The 21219-nt window shown below is 49.3% G+C and overlaps 6 protein-coding genes across 6 annotated transcripts; 2 read left to right on the plus strand and 4 right to left on the minus strand.

Annotated features, from left to right (window-relative positions):
• Positions 1-1814: 1814 nt before the first annotated feature.
• On the plus strand, positions 1815-8778 carry FSUBG_3301 (transcriptional repressor rco-1; the record flags this gene model as incomplete). The annotated part of the gene is made up of 2 exons (XM_036681168.1): positions 1815-4839; positions 5645-8778. The coding sequence occupies 2 exons, from the start codon at positions 1815-1817 to the stop codon at positions 8776-8778; spliced, it is 6159 nt and encodes a 2052-aa protein (XP_036541262.1).
• Positions 8779-9082: 304 nt separating this feature from the next.
• On the minus strand, positions 9083-10642 carry FSUBG_3302 (phosphatidylinositol n-acetylglucosaminyltransferase gpi3 subunit; the record flags this gene model as incomplete). The annotated part of the gene is made up of 2 exons (XM_036681169.1): positions 9083-10106; positions 10161-10642. 2 exons carry the CDS (start codon positions 10640-10642, stop codon positions 9083-9085), a joined length of 1506 nt encoding a protein of 501 aa, XP_036541263.1.
• Positions 10643-11276: 634 nt separating this feature from the next.
• Positions 11277-13970, plus strand: FSUBG_3303 (ATP-dependent RNA helicase dbp6; the record flags this gene model as incomplete). Its single annotated transcript, XM_036681170.1, has 1 exon — positions 11277-13970. The coding sequence occupies one exon, from the start codon at positions 11277-11279 to the stop codon at positions 13968-13970; it is 2694 nt and encodes an 897-aa protein (XP_036541264.1).
• A 354-nt stretch (positions 13971-14324) lies between these two features.
• Positions 14325-15320, minus strand: FSUBG_3304 (tetraspanin Tsp3; the record flags this gene model as incomplete). The annotated part of the gene is made up of 4 exons (XM_036681171.1): positions 14325-14588; positions 14647-15151; positions 15202-15230; positions 15291-15320. 4 exons carry the CDS (start codon positions 15318-15320, stop codon positions 14325-14327), a joined length of 828 nt encoding a protein of 275 aa, XP_036541265.1.
• A 640-nt stretch (positions 15321-15960) lies between these two features.
• FSUBG_3305 (uncharacterized protein) lies at positions 15961-17917 on the minus strand (the record flags this gene model as incomplete). Its single annotated transcript, XM_036681172.1, has 5 exons — positions 15961-16499; positions 16563-16843; positions 16895-17455; positions 17514-17599; positions 17657-17917. The coding sequence occupies 5 exons, from the start codon at positions 17915-17917 to the stop codon at positions 15961-15963; spliced, it is 1728 nt and encodes a 575-aa protein (XP_036541266.1).
• Positions 17918-19191: 1274 nt separating this feature from the next.
• On the minus strand, positions 19192-19854 carry FSUBG_3306 (uncharacterized protein; the record flags this gene model as incomplete). Its single annotated transcript, XM_036681173.1, has 1 exon — positions 19192-19854. One exon carries the CDS (start codon positions 19852-19854, stop codon positions 19192-19194), a length of 663 nt encoding a protein of 220 aa, XP_036541267.1.
• Between the last annotated feature and the right edge of the window lie 1365 nt (positions 19855-21219).

Below are 21219 nucleotides of genomic sequence, written 5' to 3' on the forward strand. Positions count from 1 at the left end.
TATTTACTACTATGGGATCTGAAACAGCTCTGTTTATAAGGCAAAGAGCTTGTTGCAAATAGAACATTGGAGCTTGTATGACAGATCAAAAAGAGCGGGAGCACTGGTAATTGAAGAAATTAACTTGTTCTGGTAAGAGCTATTGGCGTCAAGGATTTTGCGAAATGGATGTCCCCAGGATTATCTGTGTGCCTTGAAGCTGTGTTGGCAAATGATAGACCAACAGTCCACTGTGATGACGATGTGTTCGAGTCTTCAGACGGCTGTTAACACGGGACGGTGCACAGATGGATTCCCTAGTTTGAGAGCTAGGACTATAAGTTGACTAGCTTCCCATGGCTAATGCTAGGACTCTAAACCAAGATAAGAGCGAGTAAGACAGATCAGAATTAAATGGCACAAACATCATAAGCTCAGAATAGCTGAAGGCAAGACTAAAGACCCAGGGCTGGCAGAACGGGACGGGGCTGGGTATATCCTCATTTCGCAAGGGACCGGGATTAGACAAGCGGGTGACGACTATAGACGAATAAGTAAGGCTGCTTTCCAGGGATGAAAATTTCTTAGTGGGATTTGCTTCTTTCGTTCATTATCGCAAAGATACAGAGGTAGCTCTCTGGTGTGCGTGTGTTTTGTTGTTGTTATTGATAATAGGTCAGCTGGTTGGTAATAGTGGCTGCTGGCTCGACAACGAGATGGGGTATTGTGAGAAGACAGAGCGAGAGCGACATCATCATACGGCTTAAACTGAATTTTCTTTCCACTTTCATGGAAGGGGTCTTTGCATATCCGTAGTAGCTGAGGAGTCACGATTATCGCGTAAACATATGTAAGAGCTGGGAACGTATCCAGGGGTTCAACATCATTGTCAGTTGTCACCAACAAAGACTCTGGGTTCAATATTTACCACCGTCCAGGCCTGAAGTGATTGTGAGGTGACAGCCACTAACGGGAGAGCTAGACGGCAAGGATCAAGCCGCCAAGAACCAGCTTGCTCAGGCCACTGCCGATACCAAAGAGCAGCCCGTGAGATAAACGTCAAGGACTTGGCTCTCATCAAAGCACCAAAGCCCCTGGACAACGAATAGACAAGGGTCCATGTAAACAACCCAGCAGAACAACTGCTTAGGCGCCCACCGAGGACATGGAGTTTGGACTTGGTCTTTGATAGGTATGATTAGACTATGATATTGACGGGAAGGGAATGGGCTGGGGTTGGTTTGAATGAGAGTCATCAGCATTCCATCCCACAAGTTGGTGCGAACCTTTTTTTTTTCTCTCTCTTCCCTTTCCTCCTCACCAACCGCTTTCGTTGGGAGCCCAGATCCAATGTTGCCATTATTTTCAATCTTCTTTGTCGCTCACTAACCAAACTTTGCCAGTCATTGTAAGTTGCTCATTCGCTCTAAAGAGGTCGCTGTCCCGACCTCTCCGCTACAGCAACCTACCTAACTGACGCCTCATGCGCAGCCTTAGATATTTCCATCTCTTGCTTTCTGAATCTCGCAGCCATTAGCCCCCGCAGGCCCGCAGCAGCTTCCCGACTTACACCGCCCGCCATCCACTTTTGCAAACATCATCTTGCTTCTGCTGCTCTTTTGTTCGTGGGCAATGGGAATTGGCTGTTCATTCTTTAGTTCTACTGTTGTTCTTTTATCGTAAAGGAAAAAGATTTCGGTGTTCTCGTCGCTCTTTCACGCCTCTGTGCTTGCACTTCCGATACTTCACCCATTACACCATCTAAATCCACACTAGACAATCTTCTCGACGACAAACCCACCAAAATAACATCATCAAGTGTCAATGGAGGAAACATGGCTGCGACACCTTCCAACGGTCGTTTAAAACTCACTCCTTCCAACTCTCCTTTTCTGGCTCGCCCTTCTAGATCCTCTAGATCGCCTATGCGTGGTCGCGCACACGATGCTTCGAAGTTATCCCTCCAGCGCGTTATTGGCACAACATGTTGCTCTCCCACAGGATTCGATACTCTCCCGTCTGTCTTTGCATACATAGCTGGAGGTGCTGTTATAGTGGTGGATGTTAATGGCGATAATCACACTCAACGTTTCTACCGAGCCCGACCGACTGCCGTCCCACTCTATTCCGTAGCAACCTTTCAAAACACACCCACAACGCCCTCGGGAACACCAAAGGCGAACGATAGTCGGGGACGTGTAGGCCCGCGGTTCCCTAACTCACCACACACTTCGTCCGACTGGAACGAGTCTCCTAGCAATACCTGGACAAGTCGCGAGCGGATCAAGGCTGCAACATGCCTTGCGTTGAGCCGCGATGGAAAATACTTAGCTGTCGGCGAGACCGGATACTCCCCACGAGTTCTTGTTTTTAGCTTGCACGATACTTCTTCTGACAGCCCTATTATATCGATCAGCGAGCATGCTTTTGGGGTCAATTGCGTTGCGTGGTCTGCAGACACCCAATATCTTGCGTCTCTAGGAGCCGCCAACGATGGATTTCTCTATATCTGGAAGGTCGACCCTCGCACAGGCGCGGCTAGACTTTACAAACAAAACCGATGCACATCATATGTGAAAGACATGGTATGGATGGGCAATTCTCTCATCACATTTGGCGTCCGTCACGTCAAGATGTGGAAACCTGATGATGGCCCAACTATTTCGCCTACGAAGCAGAAGTTCTTCAGTGAACAGCCGGCCTCTACTCCACCCTCCCAAAGAACCCTACCAGGGCGTAACATCCTGCTAGGACCTCTCTTGGAGGATACTTTTACTTGCGCTGCTGTCGTCAAAAACTCTAGCCTCATCATTTGCTCAGAAACGGGTGGTGTATGTATCATGGCGGAGGACGACAGACAGATGAAATTGCAGAAGGTCCTTGGTTTGGACTTCTCCATCTCGACTATTGCTGTCAAGGACAATATTGCCTATGTTGGTGGCAGACATGGCCATTTTGCTGTGCTTGACATTGAAGCTGTTTTGGACGCCCGATTGCCGTCCGCGTGTATAAAAGAGGCCACATTCTGCCCCCCAGGACAAGTTGCCCTGGGTTTTCTGACGCATAAGCTTGTCACTATTGATTCGCAGCAGTCCATTGACATCTGGAGCTCAGACCATGTGCCTGGCAAGGATACCAAGGCAGTGGCCAGCATTCCTATCCCTGGACATGGTCAACCTGTTACAGGCATACAAGTTCTGGAGCGACCAAATGATCTGAACGCTTCGTTTTTGACATGGACAGTGTCTGGGAATGTTTCCTTCTGGACATTGGAAGGCCAAGTTCAAGCCTCCATTGATGTACCAATTGGAATGACCGAACCAGAAAACGAACTGGATTCGGCTAACCAACTTACCTGCGCCCGGGCAACGAATGATGGTAAACTTCTTATTTCCGCCGATAGAATGGGCGTGTTACGAATGACGGACATCGCCACAAAGGAACCTGTTTTAGACATCAAGGCACATACAGCTGATTGTCGGTCCGTCAGTGTCTATGACAGGGATGGCAAATTTCTCATGGCGTCTTGTGGACGAGACAGAACTGCACAGCTCTTCCACCGGACTGCAGGCGGATCCATTGAGCATTTTCAGACATTGGAATTCGCTGCAAAGGTCGTGCAGGTTATGATTCCGTCCGAAGACAAGGTGTTGACCTGTTCATTTGACCGAACATTACAAATCTACGATATCATCACAAAAGAGGGCGATCCCGATTCTGTTGCCGCTATCCCTTCCAGAGTAATTTCACTCCGAGCCTCGCCTAGCTCAATGGTTTTGGGCATGGGCCAAAGAACTGTCTTTGTCTCTTTACTAGATCGGTCTATTTGCCAATACGAACTCAACACGGGACGTAAGATCTCTTGCTTCAAATGTCAAGACGAGACAAAAGGCGAGTCGGCAGTTCTTGACTCGCTCTGTTTTGGGCAATGGCCCCCCAAAGACCAAGACTTCCTCCTCGGAACATCCAACACAGACAAGTCCATTCGACTCTACGATGCCCAGACTGGGAGCTTCTTGGACCGAGAATGGGGTCACACCGAAGCGATCAACGGTGTTTGCCTTATCGAAAATGATGATGGAAGCCGTAAGGTTGTGAGTGTCGCATCGGATGGAACAATGATGATATGGGGTCTGGATTTAAGTGATTCTCCGCCTAGTTCCACGAGTAGAGAACCGTCGCCAGCCAAGGACTCTGTATCAGGACGACCGCCACTTCGCAGGGTCTTATCTAAGGCTGAGCTAGCTGAATTCCAACGACCTTCGCCGACATCTGGTCGGAGATCCCCACCCCGAACATTACAGCGGAGGACTTCGCGATTCAACTTGGCCGCTAGCGTCAGAACACCTACACAGGGACTCCCAACAAGCCCTAGTGGCACATTGGCAGAAGATACACCGTCAAGACGGCCTTCTGCCGACCCGCGGAATAGTCCCCCAGTGTCTCCAAAGGGAAAGGTCACCAGACGACCTTCTCTTCCAACTCTAGGCTTAACTGCACGCAAAAAGACGTCCTCGTCAAACTTGCGAGGCTTTGGCTCGTTAAATATGGCGACAGAACAAACCTGCCGTCAACTTAGATCATACAGGAAGAAGCTTGCTTCCTCGGAGCCCATTAGCCAAGAAAACCTGACAGAGCTAGATCAGGAGTTGCGACTGACGGCAGCAGCTCTCGGTGACCGGGCTATCCGAAGCAGAGCCATGAACGAGACGGTCCTGAGTGGTCTCCTGGATCAATACTCAGAGAGACTAGTAACATTACTGGACGAAAAGCTGCGTCTCAGCTACCAGCCGAGATCTCCGACTGAAAAGGACGGAGACAGTCGAGACGGAGATAGTCCAGATGAAGAGGCTAGGCGCAGTATTAATGGATCCCCAAGTTCGCTTTCTCCTTAAGGCTTTGTCCTTGCCTGTTTATGAAGGACCACTTTCTTTTATTCTCGTTATACTTGGACTAAGAGGGCAACGGCGTTAAATGGTGGTGGATTTTATGGGATGGGCGGCGGGGGAATAAGGCAAGCATCAAGTGTATCTTGATGCCAAGTTCCAATATGATACCATGGGTCTGGAGTTTTACTGTTACTTTGTCAGGGATAAAATAATCCTTTATCATAGCCAAAACTAGCACTTCTTGCCAATGCAATGGACGTGATCAGGCACCCAAATGCTCTTCTCGCGTTAATCAACAAGTCCAGCTGAATCTTTCATAAAATTAATAGATTGAGTGACCAAAACACACATTTTTCGTTTTCCATGGTCGCTTGCCGCGCCTGCTGCGTGTTGGTGTTCAGGGGTATCACGTGCGGAGCCAGGCTTTAGCGTCAATGCAGCTTGGACGAACTCAGCCCAATTTTTCTTCCCTGCATCATCGAAATCATCAATCAACATTATCGGCGATTTAAATCACGTGATATTCTGGCAGACGAGATCGCCCAGACGAGCAAAAAATTACTACACCATTAGTTCGACGATCGAGCGCGTTTCGCAACAAGAAGCCCAAGAAGCCCAACGCATCCGATGAAAGGCCTAGAGGTCGCCATAGACGGTTCTGGAGTCACTGATTAAGGTTGCCTGTACGTGTTTGATTGAGAGGACCCCGACCATGACGTAGCTATACCTGTGTCGCGACAGACGCCTAACTAGAGTACCATAGACCGTGGCGCCAGTCCATCTTCTTGCTCGACGTGAAGGCCCCTTGGATAGCTGGCGAGGTGGACCGCGGGGCATGACTCAACCAGCCTTCCACACGCCCCTCGAGTCGCTGCTATTATTCCAGTCGTTGGTAGACCAAGGATTCGACAATGGGGTCTTCGCGCGCATCTCTGAGCAACTCATCAACAACGCGCTCGTCAAGGAAGGATCTACCTATGATCCTGCACGATTAAGACCTGATGCGCTTCAACATCTTTTTCTGCGACTCTTGGGGGATGAACTGAGGGGTGAGCACGAGAAGGCTGCGACCGACGATCCGACAGCATCACCGAACTCGCGAAAACGAAAGCTTGGGAGTCCAACTTTACCAACACTTAAGGAGATTTACGAACATATCGACAAGATCCCCCCGCTTATGGATCGCCTATATGCGCGATATAAGGATAATACCGTCGCGCAAATTCGAGAGGATGAGCGCCGCTTCGAGACATTCCAAAAGGAAATTCAAGCACTGGAGCGATGTGAACGAGAACGACGTGCTAGAGTCGCGAGCCAGAATGGGACACCCGTACTTGCTGCTCGTGATCAGAAGCCTTCCGTTGCGCCTAACGGGTCAACATCCTCACCTGCTACGGCAACAAGCTCGGCGGCACCAGTTCGAAGAGGCCCAACACAACAGACACCTGTGATCCCACCCAAACCGCCTGTCTCCCACAACACACAACCAACAGTTGCACCACCTAGCCATATACCAACTGGAGCTGCATCGATCCGACCTTCGATCTCACCAACTCCGCCAAATTCTAACGGGTCGGTGCTTCAGCCTCCAGCAGGCGTCCCTCAGACAACACCACGACCATTGCAGGCGCCACAACCTCTTAAGCAGAGCCCTGCTCCAAGACCAGACAACGGGGCCAAGCTGAAGGATGGCAATGCGGCTTCAGGAGCCGCTCTTAAGTGGGAGAAGCCTTATCAACCGCCACAGACAGCTACACCACCTCCTCGGCAGGTTCAGTCACCCGTTGCCCAGGGACCAACAGCTCCTCCGCAAGCGCAGCAACAACAGCATCTACAACAACACCCACAGCAGATACCATCGCAGCAGCATTGGTACCCACAACAAACTGCTCAATTCTCTCCTAAACCCGGTGCTCAGCCATTATCTCATCCTCAAACGCCCCAGCAGGCTCGGCCACAACCTGTTGCTCCACAACCTCCCCAGGCACAGTCTCAAGCTCAAACTCATCATCAACAACGCCCTCACCCTCACCAGGTTATTCAGCCACTACCACCAACGCAGCCAGCCCCCCACACTCCTCGGGCTCAGCACGCTACGCCGACACAACATACTCAACAAATCCAAAGAAGCAAGACGCCTACACACGTACAGCACGCTCAGGCTCAACAAACTTCACAAACTCAACCTGTCACCCATGCTCAGCCCCAGTCTGTGCCACAACAGCATCAACAGAAGCCACGGCCGAATGCCGCAAAACCAGGCCTGGCACCACCGCAGCATGCTGGTCAGCTAGCCCCTCCCTTACAGCCGGCACCTCCACGACCAGTTGCAGAGTCGCCCGGAGGCCAAACACTCCATGCCCGTCCGTCTTCCAAGACGCCCGTGCCACATCCTCGCCCTATCCAACCCCCCCAAGGGCAGACTCAGCAGGTCCGGCAGATTGCCGCAGGATCCCCAGCTCCTATCACAGCAAGTGCAGGTTCCATTGCCCCTCCTCAGCAACGTTGGCCGCTTGGATATCAACCTCAACCCCAGCATGGCTCACCTGTCAGCTCTCCTGTGCCATCGGCATCTAAAGCTGACAAGGCTCAATCATCGCAATACGCTAATCAACCTCCACGACCTGGCGTTTTGGGCCACATCATTCGCCAGGCTCTAAATACTCCGATTAAGAAACTGGGGACGCCATCGGCACCGCACACGCCCATCTCAGCAACACCCACTCACGTTACTCACGGGTTTGGAACAAAATGGGCTCCACATTCCACTCCGTCCACTCCGGGTCCTGGTCATATGAGTGCAGCACCTCAAAGTCCAGCTTATGAGCCGGTTAGTCCTCCTCAAAAGCCTGTACCATTACCGAGCTCTGCTGGGTCAACACCAAGACCGTTGAGAAAGCAAGCGCCCAAAGCAGCTTCGAAAGTCGAACAGACCGTCTCTAAGTCTGCACGCGGCCGGTCTGCCAGAGCCGGGCAGAAGGCTCGCGCAGTTAGTTCCACACCTTCTGTCAATCGATCCAGGCGAAGCCAATCTATCCTCTCTCACACTGATGAGCCTCCGACTCAAACAAGTGAATCAGCACCCAAAATTAAGGATGAAGATGCTACACCTCGTCCCACCGAAGACACAGGCGATACTACCGCCGATGAGAGCGTCCCTGGTCGGCCCCAAATAATGACTCCTGGCAGTGTCTCTTCGCGCCTCCATAAACGAAAAAGGCAAATTACACCGATCAACCCACCACCCGAGACAACTCAAGTTCTTTGGACGCGGGGTTTCACTAAAGTTTCATCATCTGCTCTGGATCAGATCTCTAGCCACCGAGATGCAAACATGTTTGCCAACAAGCTCCGTGAGAAGGACGCGCCAAATTATCGCCAGATTGTGCTGCAGCCTCAAGATATAACATCCATTCGGGCTGCTATCAAGCATGGGAATAAGGCGGCTGTTCAGGCTGCAGCCAGTCTTCCCGGCGGTGATCCTGGTACTGCGCACGTATGGCTACCTATATCTAACGAGCTTGTTCCTCCAAAAGGCATTATCAACAGTGCCCAGCTTGAGCGCGAACTTGTCCACATGTTCTGCAATGCCATTATGTACAATGCTGACCCCGATCGTGGTCCTGGGCCTGCCTTTATGAAACGCTCCCAGGACGAGGAGGAGGAGGAAGTAGTGGGCTACCGCCTGGACGAGAATGGCGTTGTAAAAAATACCCGCAGCATGTTTGTTGAGGTCGAGAAGCTCTTAGGTGATCTACGAAGTGCAGAAAAGGAGCGTAGCGCGCCTCCACCTTCAGCTGTTCGTCCAGCTAGCGTCGCTACACCCGCTGAGGAAACGGGCGATGACGAAGATGAGGGTGAACGTGAGACTGGAACAGCCAAAAGGCGTCGCATAGGAGCCCGGGGTTGATCGTCCTGATATGCACCAATTTGAAAGACCAGTGTGTCTTTCTACTGAATGTCGGCTTCATGACCTGCAAAGGGGGGCAGCATCTAATTTTTATTATTATTGTGTACAGCGTCTAGAATAGCTAGCCCATTGATAATCACCAACTGATCCAGACTTGGGTCACTTTGACTGAGGCCTCTTTTCTGCGTAATTCATTCCCTTTTCGTAGGCCAGTGACATGCCCGATTACACTGCGGTAAACTCCCTGCGCCTTTTGCCAATATTCATGTGTCATCATCCCATCATCAGGTCTAGGGTGCTGGAATTATTCGAGCTTCGGAGCACCTAGTGATGTGCTTGACCGATTACTATGTGCACCCTTCTTGGAACTTGCATCATCATCGGCAGGTCTCTTGCGAGGCCAGTCGGGGCATATATCGATGTTGTCCCTCGGAAACCACCACTCTAGAAACAGAAAAAAGAGGTAATCCACAACACAACAAAGACAGAAGAGCTTTCCAGCCCAGATACCACAACCATAGTAGCGCTTGAGACGATCTATAAGAGCAAAATTACGTATGCGGCTACCGTAGCCTGATGTATCAACGCCGTAGAATTCGTCCTCAGGGATGGTGCCCGAAATGCCGTCATAAACGCGCTCCGTGCGCAGAGCGACATTTTGCCATGAGTACATCTTTTTGACTTGTTCGTGGAATTTCTCGGTACGAATCTTTCCGGCACGCATCGCACTGATGGCTTTGCTTGTGGCGAGGACAATATCGTCCTCTTCTGGTTTGGCGAATGTCGTCATATGGGAGGGGAGGACTTCTGGGATGCCGCCAACCTGTGTACACACAACATAAAGCCCGCAGCTGGCGGCTTCAACAATGACAGTTCCAAAAGCCTCGGTCAAAGACGGGTGGAGGTAGATGTGGCCTCGAACCATAACATCTCTGACTTCTTCGTGGCGGATGGGACCGAGCATCTCGACCCGATCTTGGAGCACGTTTGTTTCGATCATTTGTTCAAGGTCGATGGCTTTAGGGCCAGAGCCTGCAATGACAAAGCGGGTGTTTGGATGATTTTCCAACACACGAGGAATAGAGGCAATGAGAAGATCAGTGCCTTTATTGTAGAACAGGCGCGAAATAACGACGATTGTGATGGTATCGCGAGGTCCGATACGCTGAGGTGGAGGATAGACTGGTCCTTCTGAGCCAAAAGTCGTGGCTTGGGGAGATGGTGATGCTGGGACGTCCTTGGGACGAAAATTCTCTGCAACAACAGCATTTGGTATCACAGAGACCATGACCGGATCGAGTGATGCGCGAAGTACCGTGTTTTCCTTACTGAGACTTGTCAATAAACACTGGTATAGTTGGTTCAGTGGATTGCTATCTTACCATGTATGGCTGACACATATGCTATGATCAACATCACTCAAAGTAAACTTGAGGAGCTTATTTGTGAGGATTGTTCCAGCATCTGCAAAGCCAAATAGTGAATGATCTGTGAAAACAGTACGTAGCCCCATGGTGCGAGCATGCAAGATAGCTTCATGACATAGACTGCTGAGGCTGCCATGGCCATGAACAATCTCGATGCGCTCGCGGATGCATATATTCCTGAAAATGGGGAAGAATGAAAAGACGGTTGGAAACGTTGCTGAACGATAGATGACGAGGAAAGGAACGTGATAGACCTTGACGCCGTTTGTGAGGTAGCGCACGCCCTTGCGGTCGTCGTAGGCATGAGTAATGATGATGACTTTGTGGCCACGGTCGACAAGCTTCGTAGCGAGTTGGTAAATGTGAGATTCGATGCCTCCTGGTTGCGGGAAGAAGAAGTCGCTGACCATGGCGATATTGTACGTGCGGCGTGTCATGATGGCGGCGGTTGAGAATGAAAAGGGGGATGCAGCATGACTGGGGTTTTGATTGAGTGTGTCGATACCGAGGTCAGCACTTGCTGAGGCTTATAGCACTTGAGTTTAATTGGAGACTTTTGGTAATTGGTTCTTGTGACGAGATATTTGTCGTGATCTCAACTTGTACTCAAGCAACTATATACGGAGTAAGTTCAGTGGTTGAGCGAGCTGAGCAGGGTGTGAGTGTGAGCATACCAGTGGAGTCGCTAGGTCACTACCAACTTTAGGGTATACAAAAGAAAGAGTACTCTCTATTAATTGGATAATATCAACTTCAAGGTATTTCATATTCCATATGTCATATTGGCAATGAAAGGAAGATATCGATTAAAAGAAGGTAAACTTGGACAAGATATTCCAACCACTGACTGAAGCCACCTCTGCACCAGCTTGGGATGTTTTGATAGAAACACAAGGCTAACCTGTTTTGCTCAAGCGTTTTCTCCACTGTTCCAATAAGCGGATCGGTTTATAATTTTAGCGGTGTAAGACGGCAGAACCTCATTAAGACCAGGAACTATCCAAAAATTTGGGAATTGAAGCACTTCGGGCCCCTCCATCGCGATTGATTATACACAGCATTTTCGAGAAAATGTACGCCAGATATATACCTCCCCCTAAGGGCGGAAGCAACTCGAATGCTTCTCCTTCTCAATCATCCTCAAAAATTACAAACAGTCCTGCTCCTACTCCTGCAGCGAATGCTTTCGGAGTTTCGCGATACGTCCCTCCGAGCGCAAAGCCCGTAGCTCAATCCAAGCAAATACAGACTCCTCAAGTCCAATACTTTGATGACGCACCGCCCACAAATACCAAGCGCAAATTAGATACTTCAGATGAGAGCAAAGGAATACCAGGTCCTGATAGCAAGAAGCCCAAGACAGAAGAACCAACTGCACAAAAGGATGGAGAAGATGCGCCGAAAAAGAAGAAGAAAGTCAGAAGAGGCAAGCGAAGAACTGGAGCTACCAATGACGATCGCGACGATGACGACATCAAGCCCGCGCAAGAGGCTCCCGAGGCCAAATCCAAGGAAGCAGACGCAACGCCCGAAGAGAGCCAGACTTTAGACGAAGATTCTGCAAAGGACAAGAAAAAGCCGAAACGAGAAGTAAAGGAAAAAAAACAGAAGAGGAAGAGGAAGTCACAGAATGGAGAGCAAGAATCAAAAGTTCCTCACAAACCTGTTCCCGACGAAGATCGCAACGAGGATGTATCCATGACCGATGCAGCAGAACCCATTGAGAATATATCTGAACCTACCGAACCAGCAGCAGACGAGGAAGATAAAAGACGGACGCGCAGAGAAAAGAAAAAGAAGGAAAAGGAAACTGAGCCAGCTGAGGAACAAGAAGATGAACCACAGACAAACCAGCGCCACAAGACGGTCATGAGCAAGCTGGAAAAGTCTCTTAAGCTTGCCAGTGAACTGCCCGCGGACGAACAAGATAAAGAGGATCGGGGCGAATTACATGGCCTCGAGCCTTTGCCTCAACCAGAGCCGGTTAGCTCTCTGACAACCTCAAAGCCGAACTACAAGATTCTACCCTCTTGGCTTGAAGATCCTATTCGGGTCTCTCAAGACACGCGCACGCCCTTCGCTGAACTGGATATCATACCCAAGGCTTGTCGAGTGTTAGAGGAGAAGGGGTTCCGAGATGCCTTCGCTGTGCAGACTGCCGCAATCCCTCTCCTGCTGCCAACAAGCAAGCAACGCGGAGATGTGCTTATATCTGCTGCGACCGGTTCTGGTAAGACGCTGGCTTATGCCCTGCCTGTTGTACGGGATATCAGCCAAGGATGCCTCACGAGGCTGCGTGCGCTAGTAGTGCTACCAACCCGAGAACTGGTCAAGCAAGCTCAAGAGACGTTTGAGCTATGCGCTAGGGCATTCGATGGTGGTGATCGAAAAAGAGTGCGAGTGGGCATCTCCATTGGTAGCCAGTCGCTTGAGGCCGAGCAGAAAGCCTTTATGGATCAGGAACTTCGATACGACCCTGATACATACAAGAAGCTAAAAGAAGAGACACAACGTCGAAACCAGCTGAAGTGGGGCCTTTCGGCATCAGAAAATCTCCAAGATCTTGACATGGAGGACACAGACCCTCAATTAAGCCACATGAACGGATATGTGGTTGATTATCTTTCCAAGATAGATGTTCTGATATGCACTCCTGGACGACTGGTTGAGCATATGGAGCAAACGAGGGGCTTCAGCCTGGATTACGTTCGATGGCTGGTAGTTGATGAGGCGGATAAGCTACTTGCTCAGAGCTTCCAAGGCTGGCTTGACCTCGTTATGGAACAGTTCCGCATCAATAAGTTTACCGCACGAGACTTCCATGACATGGACTTTTCTGGTGTTCGTAAGGTCATTCTGAGTGCCACGCTCACGAGAGATCTGAGTCTTCTCAGCCAATTGGGTCTGCAAAGACCACGGCTGATTGTCCTGGAGAGCGATGGCGATATCCAGATTGCTGAGCATTCTCTGCCCTTATCGTTGAAAGAGCATGCGATCAGAGTGCACGACACCAATCTCAAGCCCCTCTACTTGCTTGATCTACTCCGCAGTCAGGACATGCTCATGGCAAGCCCTAACAAGGGCGAAGATGAACCCAAGGCCGAAGAAGCTGAAGATTCGGATACTAGTTCTGACTCAAGCTCCAGCTCTGGCTCCGACTCCGATTCTGATGCTACTTCTGACACAAGCTCGGACACATCTTCTGACTCGGATTCTGACACAGAGACCAATACCAAATCCAAGGTCTCGGGACGCACACTCAAGTCTCACATCCCTATTTCTCTTATCTTCACAAAGTCCAACGAATCTGCACTTCGTTTGTCACGACTACTCGCCCTGTTGGATCCCTCCCTGGCAGACCACATCGGTACACTCACGTCAACTACACCAACACACATCCGTCGCAAGACTCTCCGGGCCTTCTCTACTGCCTCGTCTCCCATTCGCCTCCTCATCGCCTCCGACCTTGTCGCTCGTGGTATCGATCTCCCCAACCTTGACCATGTGATCAACTACGACCTACCGCCTAGTGTAGCAGGCTATGTTCACCGAGTCGGTCGAACAGCTCGAGCTGGAAAGTCAGGATGTGCATGGACACTCGTTGGCGATGAGGAAAGTGGTTGGTTCTGGGGCAAGATTGCCAAGGGAACTGGAGTCAAGAGAGCTCAAAAGGTTGAGCGAACAAGGATTGAGGAAATCGATGAAAAGAGAGTGGAGGGATATGAGGCTGCTTTGGAGAAGCTGGGCAAGGAAGCAGGAAGGTAACCGATCACATACTATAGATACTGCTAGATGCCAGCACTGTGGGTTGCCCTAAGGCTTATGTACCAGAATATGGACATTTTTGGGATATCTAATTTTTGATACCCTCTCAGACTTATTTCTCGTGACGATCCCGTTCCTATTCGCTTTGTGGTGATCTATTCCTAACTACCTAACTCGAGGGCTGATTGCAAGCATATAGGCAGGTCGTCAAAGAATATACATTACGTCGCTGCAAGCCCCTAATCACAGTCGGTAATATACCAGAAGCCCGACATCCACCCATTTGACCCATGTACTTCATTGCTGCATCATCTTTTGGTCCCTCGAATTCGGTTGTACTCTCATGCCGTCAACTTAATCCTCGCTCCAGTTGTTCCGTTCGATGACGGCCGATGGCACGACTCTGGGACCCGATTCATTCTCATGTACACTCCCGTAACCCTGCGATGGTCTCTCGGGATGCTCCGGGGTAGCCTCTTCTTCCTCGATGACATCTCTCTCCCTGTCGATCAGTAAAGGGCGGCGGCCATCGCGATGTTGTTCTGATTGTCCACGGTCATGGTTTCGCCAGTTACTCAACCAGCTGGAATCTTTTTTGGCCGGGAGGAGTCCGAGTATCTTGACTGTATATCAGTATCTGAATCCTTACGAACCTGGAATTTCGGTTTCAACATACCTGGATTAGCCCGACGCCGAGGACGACGGAAAAGTCCAACAACGACAGTGTCTGTAAGGCTCCTGACCAAGGTTCACGGCAGGGAGTTCTTCTTCCATATGTTTCAGCACAGCTGCTGGGCGCTGTATTTGGAAAAGGATAGGCCCGGTCTCGGATTGAGTTCAGCCCACAGCAGTCAAATGCATCCTGAATACGTCGTATGCTGCGTGCATCATGAGCACGAAACATGCTCATCCACTTCTTATCGAGCATGCATCCCATCATTTCTGATGGCACTAGGCGCTCTAGAAGGAGCGTTGCCAGGATAGTGGTGATGAGAGCTTGAAGGACCTGGACAATCAACGGAGCAAGCTTGGCTACACCGCTGGAAGATGACTTGGTAGTACGGCGAATACTGGGGTAGAAAGCTGTATTAAGAAATCCCAGAATCGGGAGAATCACCGTAAGGATTGACAGGGTTGGCGAGATAGCAAGTGAGAGGGTTGAACTGCGGACATGGACGATTCTATACAAGAGTCAGACCTCACCTACTAACATGACTTGACTGAGGCTCACATTGCTATAATGAGCAGCACAAGGCTGAGCTAAGGAACTTGGTCAGTCATGTATTATCGAGGCCTGAGGGCACTCAATGATTGCCTCACCATCAAATATAGAACTGTGGGGTGAATCATGTTGTGGTTCCTCGCACTCGAGCAGCTAAATTCAAGGCAGAGAATGGAGATAAATATGAAATTGAAAAGAAGAATTTACGGATGATGTTTCTTTGAACTGTCTGATCAATGACGAAGTCCTTCCCCGCCTTCATGCGGGAGGCCTACCACAATGTCTCTCTTATCTTGCCTGCTGAGCCTGACTATGCTGTGTCACAAATTCAAGTCTTATTCAATTCAGGTGAATGTATGTGCAGTGATTGGTTATAATTTTGTCTTTTTAGGATACTCAGGGATGTTTCACCTACAGCTGAGGTATCTTGTGTTGCACAAAGAAATATATTTCACACAACTAGCTCCGTAGTACATACAACATTACGGAAATGATAAATTTACATCCTCCTTATACTCTCACATATGAAGCAGGGTTCAGGTGTCCGTTTTCCACTGAGATTGGCATGACAGCCAAAGCGAACGTGAAATCTCGCGAGGTCGGGCACCTTGCGAAAGAAAGCATCAATATCATGAAATATAGACAAAATAGACGTAAGGGAGATTGAGTTATCGGTTTCTTGTCATAAAGTAACATAGAAAGGACATAAAGAAAAACATGAAAGAAGGTACGAGCTGACGGAGATAGCTCTTAATACAGGTCCAGATGTTAGTAATATCCGCCATTATTTGGGAGACTAAGATCGAAGCTATTCGGCATCACAGCTGCCTTGTAGTCAAACTGTTGGTATGCTGCATCGTCTCCCAGAGACGTGGCTGAGCTGTCACTGGCTTGATATGCGTCTGAGGAGTCCGTGGACTCATTCACATCAAACGTTGCCGAGTTATTCCGCATAGCCCCGTCGTCTATGGCCTGAAAGTCGAAAGGATCCTCTCCCAGGTCTTCTGGGGCAAAGGAGTAATAGTCCAAGCAGGAGTAAAGCCCAAAGTCATCGGCTGCTGTGGACGTCTCTTCTGGGCTGAGTCCTGGGAAAGGAAACTTGTCTGCAATTATACGAGGCAGCTCTTGCAGACGTTCGATGACAGTCACCTTCAATTGAGGTTCCCAGTCGCTAAATGCATCTTCTACTACCATGGCGACTTGGTGTTGAATGGCTGGCTTGGCCTTGATCCAGTATTCACGCAATTCCTCGGGGTTTTCGACCTTGACGGTTGTTGCCCGAGTGGTTGAGAGAGAAGGATCATAATCTTGACACATGACTCAGTCTTTGTATATTTTAGGGTATGTTTGGAGTAGATCCTGTAACTTACAAGGTGAAGGAATGTCGGGAGAATCAGGCTTGACATCAAATAGAGCACAATACCACTCCCTCCACTTCTCAACGGGGTTCATCCTCACTCTTGTTTTCAGCTTCTTTGCTTGTTCCTCGTCGTAGCCATCCAGAAGGTTTCGTTGAAGGCTGCTTGTCTCTTTTACTGGGCATGGAGTCGTCATCCGTTGATGCTTCTTCAGGTCTTTCTCATCGTCGAATCGGCGAAGACATCGATTGCATTGATGCGGAGACAGACTATGTCTTCGCTCAAGATGTTCCCTAGATATCAGTGTCAGTAACTTGCCTTGATAAGGGGCCAGCTTGACTCACTTTACTCGGCCGATTTCGAACCACCCCGGGCCACAACATGTTCTCTCGGTGCCGAATCTCTTGGGGTCTCTTTGATGGTAAGGGCAAGCAAACCGAGGGCGAGAGTCGTCCTTTGTGGTTTTTGTCCTCTTGTTGTCCTTCTTTCTACGAAATTTGTCGTCTCCTTCTTCCTCATTCTCACTTTCGTCTCTGCCAGTTTGACCTTTGGACCTCTTTTGGCCAGCTGTTTGTAGTATGTGTTTTCCTGACTGAAAAGCACGCGAACTGTGTGATCTGGAAGTATGCTCACACTCTTCCTCGAGTGCTTCCAGTCTTCTTTCAACACATTCCGAGATTGCAGCCATCAAATTATCAACGATATTCTGTTTACGCCGTCTCAGTTCTTTGTTGATGCAGTAATCCAGGTAGGCCGCCGACGGGTTCGTGGGCTCGACGTCGGATTGACTAGGATCGGCGGCTTGCACTTTAACACTGTGAGGAAAGGGCACGTTGAGAAGCTTTTCACACTTTTCTATGGCCTCGCGACGGATTCTTGCAGCGGGTGAATTGTCTAGACTGCTTCTAAGGCCGTGTTAGTGGCCTCATCGTGAAGGTGGACTTTGATATGGCCATGACTTACTGAGCGCCAGGCGAACCTCGACGGCCCTGACCGCTCTCCTGGTCGTTGCTGGCCCGGGGCTTATCTGATCCACCACTTGAAGGACTCTGGAAGCGCAGTCAGTAGGCGCATACATAAATATTTGAAGTGAGAGTGTGTGGTACTTGTTGAGAGTGGTGACTCTGGGTGGGTTCGGGTGATGCGGAAGACCTCTTGTTTCTAGTTACAAAGACTTGTTCTTCCGAATCTTGCTGAGGCATATCCGATCGCTGGTAAACCAGGCGACGGTGTTGGATCAAGGAGGAGAAGTTGAATTGATGGCAGAGTTTTGTGAATCGTTTCTTTCCAGCAAGGCATCGGTTTGTGAAGGCGTAGCGTTTGTGTTGCAAGGAGAATTGACTTGCTTTGTCCACCACAGAGGGCATTATCAAAAGTTGGCTGATTGATTCATTTGCATATTTAGTTCTAGCTCAGTTGATGTGTGGACTTGATTGTTGCAAAGAAATAGTGTTCAAGAAGGGCTTTGGATGGAACTCTGCCTGATATTAGAGAGAAGATGTCTCGAATCAATCTTTATAGAACTAAATCCTGGCAGGTACAAAGACGGGGAGTGTGAGGTTTAAATAGTTGGTGAGAGCCTCACTATAGTCCGTTCACATTCAATCTCCCGCAATTGCGAACTCCGCAAAGCCGGGTGTGGCTTCTCCGAGTGAGATCGTACACTGATATGTAGGACTCATCTGGAGCTGAAATCATATTGGATGACCACAGTCCAGAAGCTTCGTGAATGGCCAGGAGTAGTGATCTCGCGGGCACCAGTGGGCTACTAACTTAGTAGAGTACGTTGACTTTCATGCAGGTAAGTCGAGTATGTATGTATGTCATGTTACATGTATGACTTACTTGTCAACACATCAAACCAATTCAACGAATCGAAAGCCTCAATTTGGCGTCAGTTGTAAACAAGACGATGCCGTTTTGGGTTTCTTCAGCGCCTATCAATCTGCTGCAGCTGGTGAGGCGACAGCATAAATGGTTCGCAAACTTCCACGAAGCAATTCGAGTGGTTGTTCACGACGCGACCCCCGCGCTGAAATGCGGCTACAATGTTAAGTGAACATTGCAGATAACAAAGCATGTCAGATGCACAGTGCTTTGATCCGTTCGGGACACCGAATCTCGGATGCCCTGTACAAAGGAAATTCGAGTACTACGTATGGGCTCGAGAAGTGTGTACTTACTCCGCAAACTGAATACCTAACTAACGGTGTTGATTTAGTATCTTTTTCTACTTTTAGAGCAAGTATGCTGACCACATAATTGTAAACGATATGCCGTAAAATAGTAGAAAATAGCCAGAAGACAGGGAAAAACCCCGAGAATATGATTGTCGTGCCAAGATGTCTTTGAAAGCCTTGAGGTGGTCTATCGATTGCCCGTAATATCTCTAGTCGTCCTCTCTATTTCTAGCTGTATAATTACAATCACGGCAACGATACATCCTAGTTCCGTGCCATCTGAAATCCTTTCATCTATGGTTCATGCATCACATCACGATACTAAACACTCTTATGCTTGCCGAATCACCCCAAGTCAAAGGAGCATTAGGGTTTCCAACCAACATTCATCCAGACAATGCCACCGCCTGCGTTTCAACGCTTTATAAAGGCTGAATCTCCTCAAACTCGTCGCATCCATATCACTGAGACTTGCTACCCTTATCTTGCTTCCGTGCCACAATGGCATCCACGCGCTTGAAGGCAGGGAACCCCTCGAAGAAGCAATTGCTGAGCCAAAGCCACCACTGTCCAGAGAATCTCTCAACGCTGTGCCTCTGGAGCTTCCTGTCGAAGAAGAAGCATTCAACAAGATGAATGCCGATGACGGGCCAAAAGATGGCGTTGACAAGCCAGCGGAAGAAGGTCGCTCCTCCAGGGAACCCTTCGTTCAATAGCTCCCAGGTGCGAGTTCCAGGCTGTACCCACGGTAGTGTCCCTGCGCAGAAGAAGTAGAAGAGAACTGATCCGGTGACAAAGATGCCGAAACCCTCTGGGGGTGTGTAGGCTGTGATAATGACGTCGCTAAGACCTAGTCCTTCACGGGCTGTGTTGGCCATTTCGATGATGCGGTCCTTGACCTCGGCCCAACTGGAGAGGGGAGGCGAGAAAGGGACAAAATGATCTTTTCCATCATTCGACTTGATAGTCATGCCGCTGAGATCAATATCCTTGAGCACGGGTGAGGAGGCAGCTGAGGCAGAGAGACGGGCATAATGACGGAGATAATAGGAGATTTCTCGGGTGTGATCCTTGTTCATGTGCGACACGATGCGGTTCTTGCGAGCATCATCGGCAGAGGCCATTTTGATCTATTTTGACGGCTTCAGATATTATAAATCCTGGTTGGGTTACGGTGATTTTCGTTTAGATGCGGCTTCGTTGAGTGCTTGAGGCGGATGAGAGCGTGGAGTCGAAGTCGGTGGGTGAAGTTGAAAGTGGAGCCCAACTATTTGCCAAAACTCGGTTCCCGAGGCCATAAAGAGACAAGGATAGTTACATGTGAAGTGATTAAGAAAACACAAGATCTATGAAGATATGAAGAAAATACGATCATCGAAATAGGATCCATTTGTCTACCTAATAAGCTACTGAATTTTGTGGCATTGTCGTTAGTCATGTGCTCTAATTGGCTGTTAATGCATAAGTTATGCTTTCTCTGCTGTAAGCTCTTACTACCTTGTTAAAGTATGAAACTACAATCTGGTCGATGTTTGCTTGATCAAGAATTACTATTTCATTATTGGTTTTCTAGTTCATTAATCGTTAGGCAGCCTCTATATTCTCTCTTGCCGATCCCTTCTCCGCGTCCCAGTTACTGTCGTGCACATGTCTTATCGTCCTCGTTCGGACCTGGATACCAATCATGCCCGTCAATTGAGAGATCATCGAAAACCTCTGGCCTCCTTGAATTTCTGTCCTGACGTTTCCATAAGTCTTGTCGCCCAGGTGTAAGTTCGACTCGACTAGTTTCTTCGGTCGTCCTCTTGACAAGATCCCGAATAATCCCTTCTGACACAAACTCGGCCTCGGCATCTTCGTATCGGTTGACGGTGTTTCTGGCATGCTGGCCTCTTCTATTATCTGTGGCAGTCGGTTGGTCTCTTCGACATCCCTCGGGGGTACTGGATCTGTGAAGGACTGCCATATAGGCAGGCATGCCCATATAATCAAGATCGAAACTTCAACGTCCATCCAAACGATTCGTCCATGATATTTCCAGACTGGCTGCATCATCTTGAAGAAATTGATCAGAAGGTGCAGTCGAAAACAGGACACAGCCAGACCGAATGCCCCCAATGCCATTGCAACAGCGTTTTGCAACCAAGATGTTGTGTTACTTGCAACTCGGCTGAAGATCAGGTGAGAAAGCATAAGAAGCAGCACCAGGTTTAGGAATATGTCGATCGAGGAAGCCGCATATGCAAGCGAGTCCTGAGCCAAGCAACCTCCGGTTGCCTCATCTCTTCCACTAGGTTCCCAACCTTGCCAGGCGAATGCAATTGGTGAGCATCGAAATACTCTCAATAGGGCCAGAGCAATCGAAGAGAGCATGGTGAGTACAAGGGTCGCGGCCGTGGCCACTATGTATCTGCCAGGAAATGATGAGCGCAGGCATACGAGAAGGATCGCGACTCTAAGTAGACACGAGCAGGCAAGCTCGAAGATGT

The sequence above is a fragment of the Fusarium subglutinans genome (assembly GCF_013396075.1).
Source record: "Fusarium subglutinans strain NRRL 66333 chromosome Unknown NRRL66333_c0000028, whole genome shotgun sequence".
Classification (NCBI taxonomy): domain Eukaryota; kingdom Fungi; phylum Ascomycota; class Sordariomycetes; order Hypocreales; family Nectriaceae; genus Fusarium; species Fusarium subglutinans.